Here is a 21,387-nt window from a genome sequence, read left to right on the forward strand (position 1 = left end):
TAATAAGCGCACACGACACTTTATGAGATCACTAGCTCGGTGGTGGAAAGAGAGCAAACCAAATTAAACATAGAAAAAGCCAGCAAAGCGGGTGACGACGGTAGCATTTGATGTAGATGTTTATATGTCATTCATATGAATCTTTAGTGAGAAATTATTAAAACCGGAAGTCGAATATCAAGAGATTCACGAAATCTCGAAGATTCAGCAAAGAACCCCCAAGATTCAAAGTAAATATTTAAAAAGAATAACGCTAAATGTAGTTGCGTACAATATAAGTGATTTCAATTACCCAATTTCAATTTGGAATAGAGAATCATGAATCCCAACACTATTCATAACCATTCAGGCGTATCAATCACAATTCAGAGTCTGACGATCGTTCAGTATGACGCGTACAAGATCATCACACAGATCGCGCTTGAATGGCGTTCTTGAAGATGATAAGTATTTTTGGGACCTTATGATCTGAGTGGTGGCACCACAACTTCCCGCACAAACAAAAGTAAGCGGAATGCTAGCGAGTTAACTTACCTTGTCCGAAAACTGATCGCGAGGTGTGCGCGAGATAGTCAGCGCTCCTAGCGACTTCGCTAGATCATCGCCACTATGCGATAGGGTCAGCATGTTTGTTGTCTGTCGATGCCCGTTGCGGTCGATTTTCCCGTTGGAAGTTTCAAGCTAGACACACCGCAATACGTCCACAATCGCGCACTCACACTCACGAACAACACTCCGGTTCGACCACTGGCTTGGCCACCACCACCGTAAGTGGACAGGTGAATCGAAAGGTGCTGGAATTATTGGGCGGAACGTCCGCGATAAATGCCCGAGAATGTTGTTCACCCTTGGTTTACCCACAGGAACGTACACACGCAACCATTCATGCACACATAAACGCACGGTGGATATCTTTTTGGACACTTTATGAGTCGTATGTAGGCGCTGAGATTATTGAGACACTTTACCTAGAACCGCCACCGTTGTTACTGGAGTACTCGACGAATGGTCCACAGTGCACACGAACACAAAAACAGAAACACACGCAGCTTGGTGCAGCTTAATTTGAATTCCGATCGAACGGAATCAGCTCCCGAACAATGTGTCACGGTTTCCGGTGTGCAAGTAGCGAGACGACGTGGACAGCACAACGGTCTCTGTGCGCTGTTGTTACTCGATAATTTCGGATGCTTCGACCGACCGACTCGCAACCACGTAGAACGAATGGCAAGAACTCGCGCAACTCCCCCGAAAATAGCAAACACATCCGCTTCGCTGGAACGATCTAGGAGAAATGTCGCTTTGCGCATATACGCGCAAATGTTTCACCCTGTGCACGGAGAGTGAGCAAGGGAGCAGACACTAGGGTGTACGGGGTGTGTTGAAAACGGGAAGCGGAAGAAAGGAGCTGGTACACAGTCTGCAACACTTAACGCACAAATGCGACCGGCAGGCAGGTTCGCGGAGTTACGCGGCGCATACACGCGCGGTGACGCGAGCGAATAATGAATAGCGGTTTGACAGACGGGCCAGACACCCTCGAACGCGAAAATCACTGCAGCACCCCCAGATGTGTGGCGGATCGGTGCAAGGCCACTGTTGCGCAGGACTCCGGGGCACCGTTTGCTGTAACACCTTACCGGACGTGTACGCTGCGGAATCCGGGACTGGCAAAGTGACAGATGGTCACAGCTAGGCTCTGTTCGGCTGAATCCAACAAAAAAGGGAAGGGTTGCGCGTGGTAGGCTTTTAGCCGTGTGGAATCTAGCTAGACACGCAAGACGGAATGCTCTCTGGTGGCTCGCGCAAAGACTACAAGATCACAACAGAGAGCGAGAGTCCGATCGGCAAAGCCCGTGAGCCCGCGATGTGCGCGCTCGTTGCGTGGGAACCGGTTTGGGCCAACGCCGGTGAGAGCATTAGGGCCTCTGCAAGGTAGAGAATTCCGTGGGCTTTTCTTCCCTCGCTGTATATTGGCTAGGGTATGCCGCATGTGCGTTGAGGGGTCGCTGTAGCGGGATGATCTGATCCGGCTCGTTTTTTTTGGGCTCTTGAAGTAGGCGTCTCGATCGGTCTGCAAAGTAGGCTGCGTGATGATGATGGTGAGCGTGAGAGTGCGCACCGTCATGCGGATGGTTTGATCACGGGGCTGGAGGCTGTTGCTCTACGCGCAGCTGGCATCGTCGCAGCACCAGGCGCTGCCGCGGATCAAACAGGCGAGTTTCGCGTAAAACGTGCGTGCCGGTTGCTTTTCTGTGTGTTTGTCGGTGCACACATCGAGAGCGCGTAGCGCGTAACGATAGAGCGAGGAAACAAATCCTTCCATTTTCACATTAGATGTATAGAAGCTTACCACAAACAGAATTTAAATGTTTCCTAAGATTTTAACCGAATAATTAGTACAAACAGCTATTATGTTGGAATGAATATCTCCGGAGCTTAAATTTAACTGAATTAGTTGAAAATGTTCTTATGAATGTTCCCTATTATACATCATACACCTGTTTGTAGCGTGAGTTGGGCCCATAAAAATTTATCTAATGAAGTTTCATACGTAATAACGATCGATTTGGATGATTGTACAAAGCTGAGAAGAAAAAAAACACAGGAATTAATAGAAGAAAAGCAAAGATAACAAAATGATGTCATAGAAATATTTTTGTTTGTTTTCTATTTATGCACAAGAACTGAAAAATTCATTTGCTCTTTCTACAATTGCAAAAAGATGTATTAATAATTTATGAAAACGGTAACAAAACGCAACGGAGCTTCACTCGACTTGCCTGCAAAAGCACACGTTGAATGCAACTTGCAAACAACAAACGATATAGCAAAACGGTTGAGCAATACAGTGATTAACGAACAAAACGCAACAGTTCGGAAACGGATGCAAAAAGCTACAGTTTCCCCTTTCTGTGTCTAAAATGATTACTGATTAACAGGATAGGGTCGTAGGTATGTTCTATCGCGAATAGCTAAGGAAAGACAATAGTTGCCCTACACCTAAATCGACACTTAGTACCTCATGTTTTTATAACAGTTGATTAAAGGTAAAAGAAATTATTCTTTTAATAAAAAAGAGACATTACCAATCTTATGGACCATAAAAAAAAACCAATCCATATTTATGCAGGAGTTAAAAGTTATTAGGAATAAGAAAGGGAAGACAGAGCAAACAGAGACGGGAAAGGCAAGAGAGGTGTTAGAATATGTGCTACTGAAATACAAGTGTAGTTCTATATTGGTGTGCAGTTTCCAAAAATGATCCGAAATGCTAATTTCCTCACCTGATCGCTACAATTTATTTTACTAATCAAGTTCATCGTAAACCTCAAATATAAGGCAAATAAAAATTGTAGTCGATTCAACACAAACCCCTTGGAAGACGTCACACTCAAGATGTCCAGGTGTTACCCGGTCGTGTTGCAGATTCTTCAGGAAGTGCAGCTTAAAAAAGCAATGAACCGGCTTCATCGCACTTAGAAAAAACAATTTAGGTGAGCTGTGATGTACTGCACGAACCTGTAAGAAAACAAAAAAACAAAGGGTCATCAAAGCTGCGATAGATTAATCAATAAGCATGGGAACCTAATATCTACATCATAACATCATAAACATGAAATCGGAGTTAGGTCCGCGGATCGACTGCATATCATCTGATCCCTTTGACTACGCCGGAGTATGCAGCGTGGATCATATGGTCACTCTCTGAAACATAGTTCGTAAATTCCCTTTCCTTAGTCATTATTGACTTCGACGAAAACGCATTTGATCGTCTATTCCACGAATATATGTGGAGCGCACACTGAGGCGATGATGGAACCGATAAATTCTTCACCGAATTATCGGTGCGAACAGCAGTACGCAGGATTCACAAGCACACACTGTACAAAGAAGTTTTCTCTCAGCAGAAGGACCCATCGCAGATAGAAACAGGCGTGCAACTTCATGCAACGTTACGAGATTGACCTCTTGCATTAAAATATTCAACTTCAATAGGCATAGATTATATTAGAATTGGTTAATTAGTCTTTTAGTAAGTAAATAGTAAATAAGTTATTTAGGAGTTAATAAAGTTGTCTATAATTACCTAGAACCGACATGGGAAGCTAGTAATAGGTTGTATTAGGACGGTGGTGGTTGCAGTACTAAAATGTTCCAGACGATGGTGGTGGTGTTGAATCAGGTGGTGGTGGTGGCGGTGGTGGAATTAAAACAGGTGGCGATATGGCTGGTGGTGGTGGCGCCGTCCAGGGCGGCGGTGGTAGTCCAAATCCGTTTAGTGTGGATGAACACCACGACCACAGTAAACTTTCGGAACTTCTACCCGTTACGTCTATGTCAGGCGATGCGCCGCTAGCACTTTGGTGATTCAGGGTCTGTATCTTTGCATACTCGGTTGGTAGTAAGGATGTCCGCGGTGTCCACTGCATCAACGACGGTATGGCCGGTGTAGGCGGAAACGAGGTGGTTTGCGATAGTAGAATAGGTGGCATTGACATCAACGGAAGCGACTGCTGTCCATTGTTGGCATAAGAAGAAATACTGCCAGTATCAGTTCCGAAACCATTGTCGCCGGTCGACGTTTGTGGGTTGTTATCCATGGGAAAGGGTAGATTGTAAGGTGTTTCCTTCAGAAGTTGTGGAGGCGATCGCGATTTGTTGTTTTTCGATTTATTATAACGTTCGCGTGACACATCTATTCCCCCAGTATCGATACCACTACCGTTACCAGTCCCTACACCGTAACCGTCTTGTGGCGGTGGCACCTCATCAAGCTCCGCCAGTAGGTTCATGTACTCTTCGTCGAATTTCGTAACCATACTAGCGCAATTGCCACCGGTCTCCGATGGTTCACTGTGGCCGGGCTGCTTGCAGCTACAATCGCGCGTAATATGGCCAATACCACCGCACGCCAAGCAGACGATGTTGTTCTGTTTATTCGGGCACAGCCAGCTCTTGTGTTCGTTTGAACCACAGTTGTTACAGCGCGATCCGTCTTTTTCGCGCAGTGTACCGTTAAGCTGGGCCAGTTCGCGCAGTTGCCTTTGGCGCACATCGTTGAGCTGTTCCGGTTCTTCAATACTTTGACGGATCATTTCCTTTATGCGGTTGACCACAATCTGCACGACTTCGTGATTGCTGGCGGTGATAAACGCATGCAGCGGTTCGTCCCCACCTAGCAGTGGCGGACCATCCTGTCGTCTGATCTTACCCTGCTTTACGGATCCTTTCCCGCGGATGGTTATCTTCGCCCCTGTATCCTTTTCCATCGTCTTAAGCGTGTTGCCGCGCGGACCAATGAGCAATCCGACGAAGTTGATGTGCGGATACTCGTCCTGCGGGATCAATACCTTGTCTTCGATGCGAATTACTGGCGGCTTGTAGTTCGCAGGAGGGTTATAGTCTGGATTCAGTAATTGCATACGTTGGATCAGCTGATGGCGCTGTTCTTCCAGTTTCTTGCGCAAGCGGTACTCACGCGTATTCACTCGCTTACCATCGCTGCTGTAAATCGGTTCAGGCGATGGGGACCTTTGTGCCAGATTCTGCTGTATCATTAGTTCGCTCGTTCTCAACTTATAGCTTATTTCCTCTATTTGTAGTTGCAACAAGTACGCTTCTTGCTGTTCAGGCGTCAGCGTCGATGGCAGTAACGTTGGAAAGAATGTTTGGAGGTGATCGCCATCGCTCCATCTTGATTTTTTCTTTCGTCGTCGGGAAGATTCTCCACCCTCATCCCTGGTGCCATTGCTAATTGATTGTGAACCAAATTCTCCACTATCATCTTTCGATCCGACTAAAGAGCAACTGGTTCCGTTGTGCTGCTCGATTAAAGCCTGCTGTAATGTGGCAGAACTACTCGCGGTCGTCGGGTTTAGCAACCTCAGCGAAATACTATTCTGTGCAAACATCAAACCCTCGCATTCATGGTTTTCTTGACGGATCATATGTACATTGCTGTTGGCTACCATCCTGTCGTTACCGTCGGAACGGTGGTCCCAGTCATTCAGCATGGCGCCACTATTATTAACACCAATCTCACCGCATCTGCGATGCTTCCGATCCCGGTAGCATGCACGATGTTCTTGCTCACGTTGCTCCTGCCTGTTGTCACACATACGTCTGAGTTTTCGTCCGTGCCTATCCTCTGCTGCACCATCTATTGCCATGGTCCCTGCTCCGGTTGCAATGTCGTTCCTTTGTGGTGAGGTTGACGATCTCCGCATATTGCAATGGAATTCGCTTTACTATCAACTTATGCACAATGTACAAACTTTCCGAAATCGAAACGACGTATCACCTACCGATTTGACGTTTTATGAGCTTGGCGCGTGATTCTGGTAAGCTTCATACCGTTGACTACAAGATGTCGCTACTGTTGTATCCGCATTGTCTTGGACGCTAACTACTAGACGGCGCCACTGTTGTATTTTTGTTGCTTGATGTTGGCCTTTATGAGCACTTTATGAGGTTGCTGATCACTTTCTTGAGGTTGCGTAATACTAATTTAATTCATTCGCAACAATTTCAAGTACCGTATTAATTGGCGCATCCGGCGGTTGTGTAGTTGATATGTAAATTGTAATTTAGAGTGGAGATTCGATTATCCGTGCTCCGATGAGCACTTGACGTTTGCCGAATAATCGGATAACAAGGACAATAAGCACAAACCCTATTTATGATAATTTTAGCATATAAAATGTCATAGGCTTTTTGAGAGTATAATTTATTTTCCCTGTGTATATGCAAAGAAAATTATAGTTCTGTTCTATAAGATTTTGTGCTCATTTCATCACATACAATTGTGTCCTTCATTTCTTCCGTTTACGATGTTGCAGGGAATATGTCAAATTTCCTTTGGAACTGCCATTTCCGACCTGCACGGATAATCCGACACCTGATATAATGGCATCCGGATAACGGGCACTCCAATGCGTTTTAATATTTGATCAGGTTGTTTGCATGCGTGTATCGCAGTGTACAAACAATTAAAATAATTTGTATTTGTATTCGTGATTTATTCCATTGTTCATTCCGAAATAATGTTTGATATATCAAATTAAATGTATATGTTATTGGTTGTTGGTGTAGATTTGGTAATTGCTTTCAAGTTGGTGAGGCTTCTTCACAATAATCCTTTGAAACAAGAATAAAATGCAAAAATTGAGCAACGCAGCAAATAGTCCATAAAACGGAGAAAAGAGCCCTGCAATGTAGGTGCGTTACGTGACTTTGTATCACCATAACTGCTAGTAACGCTTCCGCACAACCCTTCGAGAACATTCGGTATTCGGGTGAGTCAATATTGCAAATTATTTACAATTTTTAAAGTTCAATTTACGCGTTTTATTGCTCGTAGCAACATTAGCAACGGCAACAGTACAGTACAAGAAATTATCAACATATTAAGAGATAAAAATGCAAGCGCTGTCAAAAGATCACACGAATACATTCACCCAAATGGAACTGTGCTGCACTACACTTTATCATGTTGCATGCAACACAACAAATGTTAATCCATGCGACGAAAACTATGACGTCAGGGGAAACAGCTGATATGTTATCGTTTTTATGTAACGTGGTAATGTTGCAAATAAAACTAAATTTGCGTTGACATTGCAAAAGATTTGTCAAACCAAACAACATCGCCTTATATTAGGGAGCGTTTGAAAAGGTGATTATTTGAAAATGAAATATTTCCTGTTCAATTCTTTAAGGAGTTCAATAGCTGTTCAATATAGATTATATTTGCTAACTCATGTGTAATCAAGTGTTGTAGTTTGAACAATCAGTTTTTTGCACTATTTCATGTAGTTTACGCTACGAGTGTGTTTTCAATTTGATATGATATTAAATAGATTGTATTTGTTTACCAAACCAAAAACATTATTTTGTAGATTACATTTTTTGATAATAATTTTTTAATTAAATCACTTATTCATTTAATTTTTAAAACAAAAACCGCCAACAGCATTTTTTGATCAACCTAATAGTAGTATCGCGCAACATAACGACGCGTTTGCTACTCGCACGCGTTATTGTTTCATATTGTTTGTGTTATTCGTATTTCGTTCGCTGCCGGTGACGGTCGACTGTGAATTCGTTTACTTTCTTTCATCTCACTCAGGTGCTCTCTTTCGCTCTGGTCGCAAAGTGGCAAGGCAAGTGTACTGCAGTTTATGGTTAATTTGTGACTTTGTTATTGCTGCATCACTGCACACATATTTAAATGCGTTTGATCGTTTCGTGATATCAGGTGAGTGTTATTATACTTACCAAATAAAAATGGTTCAACCGGACCGAAATCATCAATCGCATACAGCACCATCCGCGGTATCATCGTATCTCTAGCTCCCGGTGCGCACGCTTACTACTAACTTTGAACGTACTGATGTGTGTGAATGTGTGTCGTTGCGTGCGTTTTTCGTGATATCGCGTGAATAATGTGTGCGTAAGCGGCATAGAAACAGTGAGCGAGTGAGATTCCAAACTTCTAGAGCAAAAAGTCCCTCGTGCTCTTGTGCAACCGAGGCATTCTGTCATTTGTTTTTTTTTGCAATGAAACGAAAGCAAAATTAAAATATTCTTCCCACTTTCCACAGTGTGTTCTGCATTGTATCAGCTACGGAAAGCGAATGTTGAACGTGCAGTAACGTGGAATGTAATTTTTTTCTGCGAAAAAGAGAAATGTTCCGCGTTCTGGCTTTTACAAAAAAATACAAAAAACTTCAGCTTTTACAGCAACGGGACCGTACAGGTAGTTTGTCGGTTTGATGAGAAGTAAGTGTGTGAGATAAGGACAGTGGGTAAAAAAAGATATTTTCACTTTTATCCATTTATCGACAAATTTTCGTTAATTATATTCGTAAAGAACTGACCATACGCACCTAGGCGCCCTTTCACAGTGTCCTTCAGCATGGGCCGTCCCTCGCAGGACTTCAAGGTCTTTTTCACAACGCGTCGTTATCGTTGTGTTTGTGCGCGGTGCGTGTCTGACCTAGAAAGATAAACGTTCTTTTGTACACCGGTCTCCGGTTCTTCGTGCTTCCGCATTCGGTGTGCGTGAGATTTTTTTTCGTTTGTGCTGCGTCAACGTAAATCTTCGTATGTTGTTAAGAGGTGTGGAAGGACAGTGGAGTAGCGGTGCATCGATCGTGTTGCAACTTATCAGCTGTTCAAACTGACAGTTAACATGCCGTTCGTTTCTGTATCTCGTCCCGCCGGTCTTTGTTTTGTTCATTCATCTCTCGATCACAGTGCCCGGTTAATCCTTGTACAAGGCGGTCACGACTGTCTAGCATCTGTCCCAACAACATTTTTCATTTTCTTATCATTCAGTGAAAAAAAAAAAAAAATCATTTTGAGACAAAAAAAAAAATATATATATATATATACTTCAAAATTATAGCTGTACAAATTTAGTTTAGTTTAGTCCTATAAGATAGCAAAATAAGTGTAAGTGTAGTGAGTGTGAACAGTGGGTGATGGGGGTCGAGGACCCAGGAGGAAGTGGGGCCTTCGGGTCCTATTTCAGCATTTTAGGAGATCCTCCAAATAGGAACTCTAAAAAAAGGAGAAAAACTAGAGGTGAGAGGATAATTTTAAGCGAAGCAGCAAATACCGAAGAGGTTTTTATGGTTTTGGAAAGCACCACAAATGGCAAATCCCTTGCAAATTACAACCCTTTCCTGTTCGCAAAGGCGTCGGAAATGGCGATTGGAGGCAGACCGTTAGAAACGACGCTCCTTAGAGACGGTAAAATTTTGATGCGTCTCAGAAATCAGAATGAGGCACAAAAATTAAAAAAAATCAACTTGAACCACGGAAATACGGAGATGCACGTTAATGTATACGAGCACAAAACTCTTAACACCACCAAAGGAATTGTTCGTTGCGATGCATGCATGTTTTTAACGGATGAAGAATTGCTGGAAGGGTTACGGCCACAAAATGTAACCGAAGTGTACATTATGAAGAGAAGAGGAAAAAATGGCGAATTTATAAACACAAGAACGGCCATTATTACATTCAAAACCACAGTGCTTCCCAGAAAAATTGATATTGGATATTACACGGAAAGAATGGAATTATATATTCCAAATCCGATGAGGTGCATGAAGTGCATGCGTTTCGGTCACACTAAAAACAGATGTACAAGAGAAAAGGCATGTGCTAAATGCGGAGAAAATTATCATGAACCATGCGAAAACCCCAGCAAATGCATCTCATGCGGAGAAAACCACTCTGCATTAGATAAAGAATGCCCAGTGTGGAAAGACGAAGTAGAAATAAAAAAAATACAAACAGAACAACGAATCACGATGAGGGAAGCTAGAAGAAGAAGAAGAGAAATAGCACCAGACATCCCCCGCATATACACTACAGAAAATTTCGCAAAAATAGTTACCGGAGAAAAAACGTTAACACAAAAAAATTCGGAAAAAAGAAAACTAGAAGATTCTAGTGAAGAAAATGAAAAAGAGAAAAACCAAAACAATGAAACAACACAACTTAAAAACAAAGAAACAAAAATCATGAATGAAATCGAAAAAATCACGGAAAATATCGAAAATAACACGCAACACCATAAGGAAATCAAAACAAACCAACAAATATATAGTGAGGAAGAAATTTACGTCAGTGACACTGAGGTAAACGAAGTAGAAGTAGAAACTACAGAAATATAAAAAAAAAAGAAAAAACTAATCAAACAAAACAAACTACTTCAATAATAAAACCCCCTACGAATATGAATGATTTGAAGATACTTCAAGCAAACATTCAGAGTTTAAAACGAAATAAAGATGAAATAAGACATATATTACAAGACAAAAATTACCAGGTAGCATGCCTTCAAGAAACCTGGCTAAAGCACGATAAAAAAATAACAATACCAGGATATAACATCATACGCACAGATAGAAACGACGGATACGGAGGAACATGCATTATAATTCAAAAACAAATTACATACAAAAAACTAATCATTACAGACGAATCAGAAGAAGACATCCAAACAACATCAATTCTATTACATTCAGGAAACCTCATAATCATATCCATATACATTGCACCACAAACCACACCACAAAAAATAAAAACCTGCCTAAGAAAAATAATACACAACACTAGACAGTACAGAAAAATAATAATTGCAGGAGACTTCAACGCCCATCACACATATTGGGGAGATGAAAAAATAGACAGAAAAGGAGAAACTATAGTAGAAGAAATAGATAGCTCAAATCTGATTATTTTAAAAAACAACACTTACACTTGCACCCCCACAGACAACAATAGGAGACAAACATCGATAGACCTAACACTGATATCAAAATACATTTACACGCAGACCAAAAAACAAATAAAAGATAACCACATTGGAGGCAGCAACCATAAAATAATTGAAATCACAATTCATAAACTAAAAAAAAATACACAAAATACTACCATCATTAACAAAGCAAAAGTTAAAAAAAATATAAACAACATACAACCACACGATATTAAAAACATAAAACAATTCACAAAAAAGGTCCAAAAAATCGTCAAAGACAGCAGACAAAAAACCAAACACTCCTTGAAATCTTGGTGGAATGATGACATCAAAACCGCCTATGAAACCAGAAACACGGCAAGAAAAGCATACAATCGAACAAGAAACATTGAAAACGCCATAGAACTAAAAAAAACAATAGCAATCCTAAGACTTAAAATAAGACAAGCAAAAAATCAGCAAATAGAAAAATATATGGAAAAAATCAACAACAACACAAACACCAAAGAATTATGGGACCTGCTAAGCAAAATAAGTACCAATAGCGCGAATAACAAAGAAGCCAATATTATACACAACGAAGAAACACAAGCCAAAGAATTCATGAAATTAAACTTCATAAGAAACAAAAATTCCAAATTTAGATTACAAATAGACCCCCAATTCAAAACAGACAACGAACTTATAAACATAGAACTGTGGAACAAAATCATAAACAAAAAGAAAAACACTGCACCCGGCACAGACAAAATTACATATGAAATGCTAAGAAGCATAAACAAAAACACCTTAGAAAAAATCATCGCCGATGGAAATAAAATGTGGTTAAAAGGAAAAATAAACAAAGAACTAAAAGTAATAAAAATAATTGCAATACCAAAACCAAACAAAGACATAAATGACCCTAACAACTACAGACCCATCGCTCTAATAGCAACCATAATAAAAATATTAAACACTGCCGCATTAATAAAACTAACCAGATACATAGAGTGTAACAACATATTACCAGAAAAATCCCTAGGCTTCAGGAGCAAAAGAACAATAAATCAATGTCTAAATTATTTTATCAACCACATCCAGCATAACCAGAGACAAAACAGAATTAGTAGTGCCGTTTTTATAGACCTAGAAAAAGCATACAACCATGTACACACAAAAACACTTGTAGAAAAAATGATGAATTGCAATACCCCCCCTCAAATCACACAATGGGTATACGCTTTCCTAAGAAATAGAACCCTACAAATAGAAAGCAACAGCAACACACTCCAAATGCTAGTCACAGATGGTTTGCCCCAAGGAGACGTTATGTCACCCACGCTGTTCAATTTATACACCAAAGATTTACATAAAACAATAACAGAAACACATCCACACAATCAGATAATACAGTATGCAGACGATTTTGTGCTGCTTAGTAGTGGAAAAAACGAAACAGAACTACAACAAAACATTCAAAAAGCACTAAACGCTTTCACACAAGAAATCGAATCTTTAAAACTAAACATCAACATAAATAAAACTAAATACATGATCTTCAAAAAACAGGGAACGAACATCCAGGTCAGAATAAAAAATACAAACATCGAAAAAACAAACACATATAAATACCTAGGCACTATAATAGACAACAACCTCAATTTCCATAAACACATAGAACACCTAAGAAACAAAGCGACAACACGACTAAATTTCCTAAAAATCATCAGCTCCAAACAAAACAATATAAATCCAACAAAAAATCTAAATATTTATCGTGCCACCATCAGAAACATTTTAGAAACGGGAGCTTCATATATACTAAACAGCAACAAAAACAAGAGCAGAACTATGAATACCATTATAAATCAAGCACTCAGAAAAGCAACAGGCTGCACCAAGACAACACCCATAAACACACTACACGCAATCGCAGCGGAAATACCATTCAACATCAGAATAAAATTCATAGCTAGAAAGGAACTTGCCAAAGACATAGTATTCTCAAAGACAATTAGACAACAACTTAACAAACATCATCAAACAACTTACAAAAGAAAGAAGAAAACACACCAAGAAGAACTATACAAAAAAGATCTGAACCTCCTCAAAAAATTATACATCGCAAAAAACAACGACACGGAAAACTACTTAAACATCAACACTGAACTTGCACAAACAATAGGCACAAAAACAAACAGCAACCAAACTACTCTAAAACAGATAACACTAGAATACATGAACAAATTAAATAACAACAGACCACGCATTTTCACAGACGGAAGTATTATAAGAAATAAGGCCGGTATAGGTATATACATCAAAAATAATCCCCATCAATACTACTACAGCTACAACATTAAAAACAAAACCTCAACAACCACTATAGAACTGATCGCAATAGAAAAAGCCCTGAAACTGGCAGAAGAAAATAACATCATGGAACCAATCATCTACACAGATAGCCTAACATCCTGCAACACACTAATAAAATCTATCACAGAAACAAAAATAGAAGAAATCCTATACAATATACTAAAAACAGCACATAAAATAAAAGCACACATAATTTGGATACCATCACATATAGGGATAGTAGGAAACGACAAAGCGGACGAACTAGCAAAAAAAGGCACCATATCAAACTCCACAATAGAAAACAAAATCAGATACATAGATGCCATAACGATTTATAAAAACGAAATGATCACTCAAACAAAAAACTGGTTCACTCACACAACAAGAGAGAAAGGGCGGAAATTCCTAGCTTTCCAAAACGAATTCAAACCAGACCCATGGTACAAACACACGTTACTCAAAGGAAATGAAATTAAAACAGTTAACAAAATTATAGCAGGGCATGATCTTTCCGAATACTGGTTAAATATAATGAAAATAACAGACAGTGGCACTTGTGATATCTGTCAATGCCCAGATACGGGCAGACACAAAATCTTTGTCTGCTCAAAATACCAAAGAGATGCAACCATCACAATGGAAAACGTAACCAAAAACTGGCTTGAACCCTCGGCAAAAACATGGAAAAAGATAATCGAGTTCCTGAAGAAAAACAATATAAATATATAAAAACCAACAGAAAAAAAAAAAAACATGCCATACTACTTCACAGCCTAACTCTTCAGTCCGTTCAATTACCATGCATGCTCAGTACCAATTACTAACTAACTCATGCACGAATGTATTATTTATTTATTTATTTATTCTATTTATTTATTCAATTATGTATTTATTTATTTATGTATTCAATTATTTAATTTATTTATTTATTTCTATTAACTTATCCTTACTGTTCCTTATCATACTTATTAGCATAATTATTTATTGTTTTATTAACTGTCGTCACATCGTTTCCACCACCCTGTTTTCAAAGTCACACTTTCAATTTTAAATCATAAAGCCCTCTTTATACACTAGTTCCCTAAATATAACAACCACACCAACAACAACTCAACTCATACTAGTGCAACATCCTTGTATCTCCGTGATAAACAAATACAAAAAAAAAAAATATATATATATATATATATATACATATCCGTCTCCTGCCTACAGTCGAACATTCCGTCGTCTTGCAAACAGGGGCCACGATATACATCCTTCCAATGTTTAACAAATTGGAACAAGATGCCAGCAGTGGTGCCCAGAAACTAACCTCTTCCCCTTCCTTTTGAAGCTTTCTTTGGTACAACTAAAGCCTCAAGTCAGGAAAACAAGGGAAACTACAGAGTGGAGTGCAAAGCAAGGGAAAACAAAAAAAAATAAAGAAAATATATATACACATATATAGAAAACAAAGGAAGATAGGAAGATAGGAAAAGAAATTGAACCTCACCCAACAATCACACAATCATAAAAAAAAAAAAAGATAAATAGAATAAACAAAAGAAGAGAAACAACAACAAGGCGAAAACAACTACATCGATACCTGAAACACCTCAGCAACACCTGTACCTGAAATAGATAGGAAACAAAAAACACAGCACATTGGTTTAGAACGCATAGTTTTAGTACACATAGATTTAGGCAACAACAAAATAGATTAAGGAAAAAAAAAGAAAACAAAAAAAAAAAACAAAAAAAAAACAAAACAAAAAATAATGAAAAAACAAAAAAAAATTATATACAGTAGGTCGCCGCTTTACGCTAATGTTTGGGACCGAACGTTTTAGCGTATATCGAGTTTTCGCGTATAACGAATTTCCTTTGACATATCGTTTATACTACACATTGAAGAGGTGAAGAGTTGAAGAGTTAACATAAATTAAACACCAAACAAAATTATGTATTTAATCAAAGCAAGTTAGGTGTTCTTTCCAGAATAATTATGACTACTTCATTACTATGATAAAGAAACTAATAACACATTTAAATAATAATGTATAACTCATTACATTTATTTCAGAAATGTTCAATGTTGTACGTTAATACAAAGCTACGATGTTTGAACAAAGTTATCCATTAATAGTTGTTTCTTAACAGTTTTCTTTTCATTGTATGTATATGTTCTTATAAACCTCTATTTCCTTCCTAACTCGATTGCTTACATTTGTTGTGTCTTTTGTTTGAATAATGGTCCGCACAGTTGATTGTGGACGTTTTGTTTGCCGGGCTATTGCTGCATAATTTTTTCCTTCCTCGAACATTTTTATGATTTCGAGCTTTTCTGCAATTGATATCGCACACTTTTTTCGTACATTTTTATTGTTTGCTGCCATTTCCGACGCTACAAAACTGCTGCTTTGAGATACTAAACTTTTTTTAAAAACCAGTACAGCTCGTGAGTTGATCAGAAAAACAATCTAAAATTTCTTTGAAATCCAGTTCGTTACAGGCTCATTCGTTTAATCATGCATGTTGAAAACTTCATCCACCCAAAACAAAGCAAAATTGCCCGAGTAGAAATCAAACAACAATGATAAACGCTATGACCTGTCACGTTTTCAAAAAATCGCGTATTGCGAAATCGCGTATATCGAGTATGGCGTACTGCGGCGATCTACTGTATATATGTATAAATAAATGAATAAAAAAAAAAATAAAATAAACAAAAAAAAAAAAAACAAATAAAAAAAAAATAATAAATAAAAAAAAATAAAAATAAAAATAAAAAAAGGGTCTCAAAGGAATAACAATATCACTGAATAATACAGATTATGCACAAGGTCATCAAAAAAATAGCAAAAGAAGAAACTAACCGGGCACTATAAACAACAGCTACAAAACCAAAACCAGAGCAATGGATGACAGTCCGCTCCCACAAAAGCGATAGGTCGGCTCTGATTATACCTCCGCTATCGCGGAGAGTATAGGAGCTGAACAACAAACTATCAACCTACCAAGAAGAAGAAGAAGAATCTCTCGATCAGCCGGTTACGATCGTTATGATGGTGCAAGGTACCGATCGATCGAGGTGCGTCAAAACGGTGCAACGCAATTAAAACTTATCAGTAGCACGATCCCCGCCCCCTTTTCTCTCTATTACCCTCGCACATACATTCTTAATCTCGTCGTTGGTAAAATAAAGGTTCTATACGTTGCTATGGTGACTTAGTGTAAATTCTCCCTTTTGGATCGCTAGATCCACTCTCGTTTCACTGCACGGCTCGTTTTGTGCAACACGATGCACGGTGTACGGAACAAGTAAAATAGTTCAACTTGTCACTAAAAAATGCCCCGGCCGTCGGTAACGAAGCGCAGTGCAGAGACAAAAAGCCGGATGGAAATTTCCACTGGCCTGTGCGTCGCACACCAACACACCCTTCAGGCACGCGTGTATGTGGTGGGGTGTGCGTTAAAGTAGCACCGGTTATGTGCAGACGTAAACCGTTTCTGCATCGCCGTTTTTTCATTGCTGGTTGCGTTTTAAGATCTCTTTCCGTTGCCGATCGTTTGCAATCATGGAACCGATTCTTCGCTTCCCTCAACGATCCAAATGATCATAGAAGGTTTGAAGGTTGATTGAATAAAGAAGTTGGATTGTGACTCAACAAAGTTTGTGTCGCATTTTACAAAGCTAATTTTAATTTAAAAATACAATCAATTCCCGGTTACGCAGTTCTCGACTTACGCGGATTCGGAAATACGCGTATTCCATTTTATCTCTGTTGAGCTTGACTCTGTAGAACAAAATCTTATATTTAGTGCTTATGTTTCAATTTTAATGATAAAGCGGCCATTTGTCATGTTTAACAATTGGTATGGTTTTTTTTAAATTTTTCTCCTTACTTTGAATGGTTTTAAGGTTGTTTTGCTAAGAGTTTCTTCAGTCTAACGAATTGAAGACACGATTCATTCGAGATTTTAACTTATACAAGGGAACACTGCCAGTGCAAGTGTACCTCGTTCTATACTTACACCAACATTGACCAAATTCGCATTTGTTGGAATACTTTCAGTTGGTAATTCCAAAAGTGATTTTTCTTCTTTTTTATCGGCACAACAACCTCAAGAGGTCATACCGTTTCTGGCTCTCTGTGACTTTATTTACCCGAAGCTGGATAGTCTGTCCTGCGTATGGGGGATTGGTTCGGATGGGATTTTGGTCCGGTCCGTTCGTGTGAAGAACGGTGCCGCTACCGTCATGCCACCGAGCCGTCCCAAAAAATGTTTTTTACCACAGTTCAATTTCGCTATCCTTTCGTTCATTCGAAATGCTTTTGTCTTCAAATCTTCAAACCTTTCGGTCTTGGCCCCATGTGGACGACCTTAAATGGCTTCACGAACTGGATAGTCCGGTGATATTCTCATAGTCCAATGCGATTGTGTGTTATATAGTCCCAGGTTTATTAATCGCGACAGGTATTTTGAGTAGAGAGTGAAGTTTCTTTAGACTGCAGAGTGACCAGTTGGTAGCCAGAACCCCAGTGCATATCTCAACCTTGTAGTTATGTACGGCCTTTGACCCATGATAGGTGAAATTTTGGACGACTTCGAAAGTACCGTACCGCTGCGTAAGTCAGAATTTATAAGCAGAGTTGCTGGTAGTGCCATCATCAACATGGTTTTTGCCTCGTTAATCTCCAACCCGAGGTTTTCTAACGCCTGCTCAATCCTTTGGTAACCATCTGCTACGTAGGGCAATCGTAAAGCAATGATGTCTATGTCATCAAGGTTTCTACATCCAAGTGGCGGGTGGCCTTCGCTGACGTAAATGTCCTAACAGGCCATCCGGCATAGGTTCTGAGGCTCGAGGAGTTGTTAGTCCGTAGGCGCTCCGGCGAATCGGGCAGTTCCCTGACTATGGAGGTTCCTGTTTTAACAGGCATCCTTGGCAAGGATGTGGGTTCTCTATGAAGATTTTCTCCTCTGACAATCCAAAAGAAGTGGCGGGTGGCCTTCGCTAGCTCTAAGTTGAAGACTAGACAAGCAGGTAGTATTCCATCCACCAGAGAGATTAAGAGATGTAAAGAATGAAGTTGTTGTATCACCATTTATTCCAAGTTTTACCGGATGATGCAATTATGAAACGTCAAATGAAAATGCAACGTATAATGGCAGAACAAATTCCTAACACGTTAACAGCGACGCATCACTCGAATTTGGGTGCTACCAATGGTTACCACCTCACCGTATCACCCAAAAATGGGTAATGTGCTACACAAAAAACCAAGTAAGCTTTGACATCGACCCCACCGAAACTACTGCGATTTTTGACACGGCGCTGAACGTGTTAAACATATATGTGATGTAGCACACTTGATGAACCTGTATTCTAAATTCAATCGGGAGGCGAAAAAAAAATCAGCTTAATAAGTTGAATTTCATCATTCACATGCAAAGTTGTTAACTGTGAACGAAGTATTGAGCGTAAAGAATTTAGAGCGAAATAACACTAAGGACAAGTTACAGATGACGATACACAAGCGTATTGCTGACAGCAAGACTTTTGCAAAAGATTTTTTAAAAACTTGCTTAAGACATCTACTTCGCATGGGTTCTCGGTCCTTTCCAAAATGGGGTTGAAGTAAATGGACTTATGCAAAAGGAAATTATAAATATCATTATATCTAGCCTCAAAATACCGTGCAATACCGTGATCAACATTCATTTCAAGAACGAATTGTATGTAGGGTAACTGAAAAGTGCCCTGTACTATTTGCATCGTCATCGAAAGTAGTTGAATGAATAGCGATTTTCGCATGAAGCTAATTAACTGAAATATGACCAAACTAAATCAACCTGACAAAAATAAACTTTCATAAAAATACGTCATTAACTGATTTTTTTTATAATTGCTTGCGTTCAAATTCATGAACACACAGAACGAAGCCACAAAACCTGGATGTTAAAGCTTTAAATTGTACGCAATCTATATTAAAATATTCATATTTACTTGGGAAACACTTCAAAGAAATGTGTTCCGTCATCTTTAGCAAATGATACCGTGAATTGGGTACAAGTTTTGGTTTAGCTATAACAAAGGGTTTATGTATAACAAAGGCTGTATGTGTTATAGGTTGTATAACAAAGGCACTCGCACACGTACAACCACAACAACAGTTTATATTCTTCCTTCACCAGAATCGCGCTGGAACGCTTTTCATTAAAATTAATAACCGCTATGTAAACATTTAATTGATTCCTGGCAGCGAACGATGGCCATCCGCATAAGGTTGAAAACAATTCTATTCACGTTGCGAGGGTTTGTTGGTTTCAATTTGGATAAATGTGTTCTTTTAAGTGGTGGATGGGCCATGTTTCTCTTCCATCGATTTTCATTGTGTAATCGAACGGTAACGTCGACAAAGCTTGGATGCTGTGAATTGGTTTTGTGATAATAACATTCCACCATGCAAGCAACAATGGTGATAAGCGCATAGGAACTAATCGCGCAACGGTGACGTAGCCACGAACAAATGGTAAAAAGGCACATTTCATTACATTACTCAAACTCAGCACAATCTCCTTCCTCATTGGCAATTGAAACGTTAGCGTTAGCACTTCACAGCAGAAGAGGCAACTTAACATCCGATGGTTTTTATGACCGTTCTCTCGCTTGCATAACACAGAACTCACATTCTAAGCCCACCACACGTTAGCTCGTTAAGTTTCGGGCTTTGCTTTAGGTGTTTTTTTGTTTTGTTCTTGTTAATGTTTCGCCTCCTTTTTGCCGAATGCTTTGCGGTTTTTGTGATGCAATAGGCACGCGTTTGCAGAAGCCTTTGGAGGCACGACAGCAATTTGTAGTGTTCGGCCTCACTGGGCTTGTTCGCACGCTTGGGGGGGAATATATGTCGTTTTTTTTTGCTTGGATCCTCACATTAAATTTACCGACCGAAATCGCGAATGTTCCAATCGGAATGGTTTATGCATATGCGAGTGTGGTTAAACAAAATAAAACCTGTTCTCTCTTGAGTGGTGTTAGGCGCCAGCGTTAGTCTAGTGGCGTTTTTTTTCAGTAGAAGTGGATTAATGAAGAGATCTTTAAAGCATGCACGCGGTCGAAGAATACATGATATGTATGAGAAACATAACAGATAATAGTAGATCTCTTTCGTCGTTTATAATAAAATGAATTTTTTCAGTTTATATTGTTGATTTATTGGTACAAACTTATCTGCTAAATGAAGCCTACTTAGCATGATACAACTTCCATGACCTTAAACTAAATCTCGGAACAGAGAGAATAGTTTACCCAACGTAGTTAGATAAATAATTGATGCACATGAAGAGAACTAGACCATACGGCTTTTGGCCATCATAATGGAACATAAATAAAATGAAGAATTCCAACATGTACTGTGTCTTCAATAATTTCGAAGTTGGTTCATTGTTACGTTTAATAATCAATGTTATAGATTTAAAATAAGTTTTTACAATGTTATCTTAAGCACAAATTAACAAAAGAACTCAAAGATTACTTGAAGAGCAATGAAGTGAACCTTCAATAGGAAATACAGGTCTAGATAATAAATAATGTATTAACCCCCTCATAATTACATACTGGACAGGCGAATCAAGGCGAAAAGAGAACTGAACATAGAAAGTGGAGGAATGAATATTGAAAAACAAATCATTTTATACAACAAATTCGTGTTGGGCGTAAATATTTCGAGGATTGTTACAAATCAATAAAGAATGGAATGTCTTAATTAAAATAAGTA

General features: G+C 39.2%; 1 protein-coding gene across 1 annotated transcript; it reads right to left on the minus strand.

Moving 5' to 3' along the window:
• Positions 1-4,187: 4,187 nt before the first annotated feature.
• LOC128302776 (splicing factor 1-like) lies at positions 4,188-5,975 on the minus strand (the record flags this gene model as incomplete). Its single annotated transcript, XM_053039628.1, has 1 exon — positions 4,188-5,975. A coding segment is annotated over exon 1 (1,788 nt), but the record flags the coding sequence as incomplete, so codon positions are not given.
• Positions 5,976-21,387: the final 15,412 nt, after the last annotated feature.

The sequence above is a fragment of the Anopheles moucheti genome, chromosome 3 (assembly GCF_943734755.1).
Source record: "Anopheles moucheti chromosome 3, idAnoMoucSN_F20_07, whole genome shotgun sequence".
Lineage (NCBI taxonomy): Eukaryota > Metazoa > Arthropoda > Insecta > Diptera > Culicidae > Anopheles > Anopheles moucheti.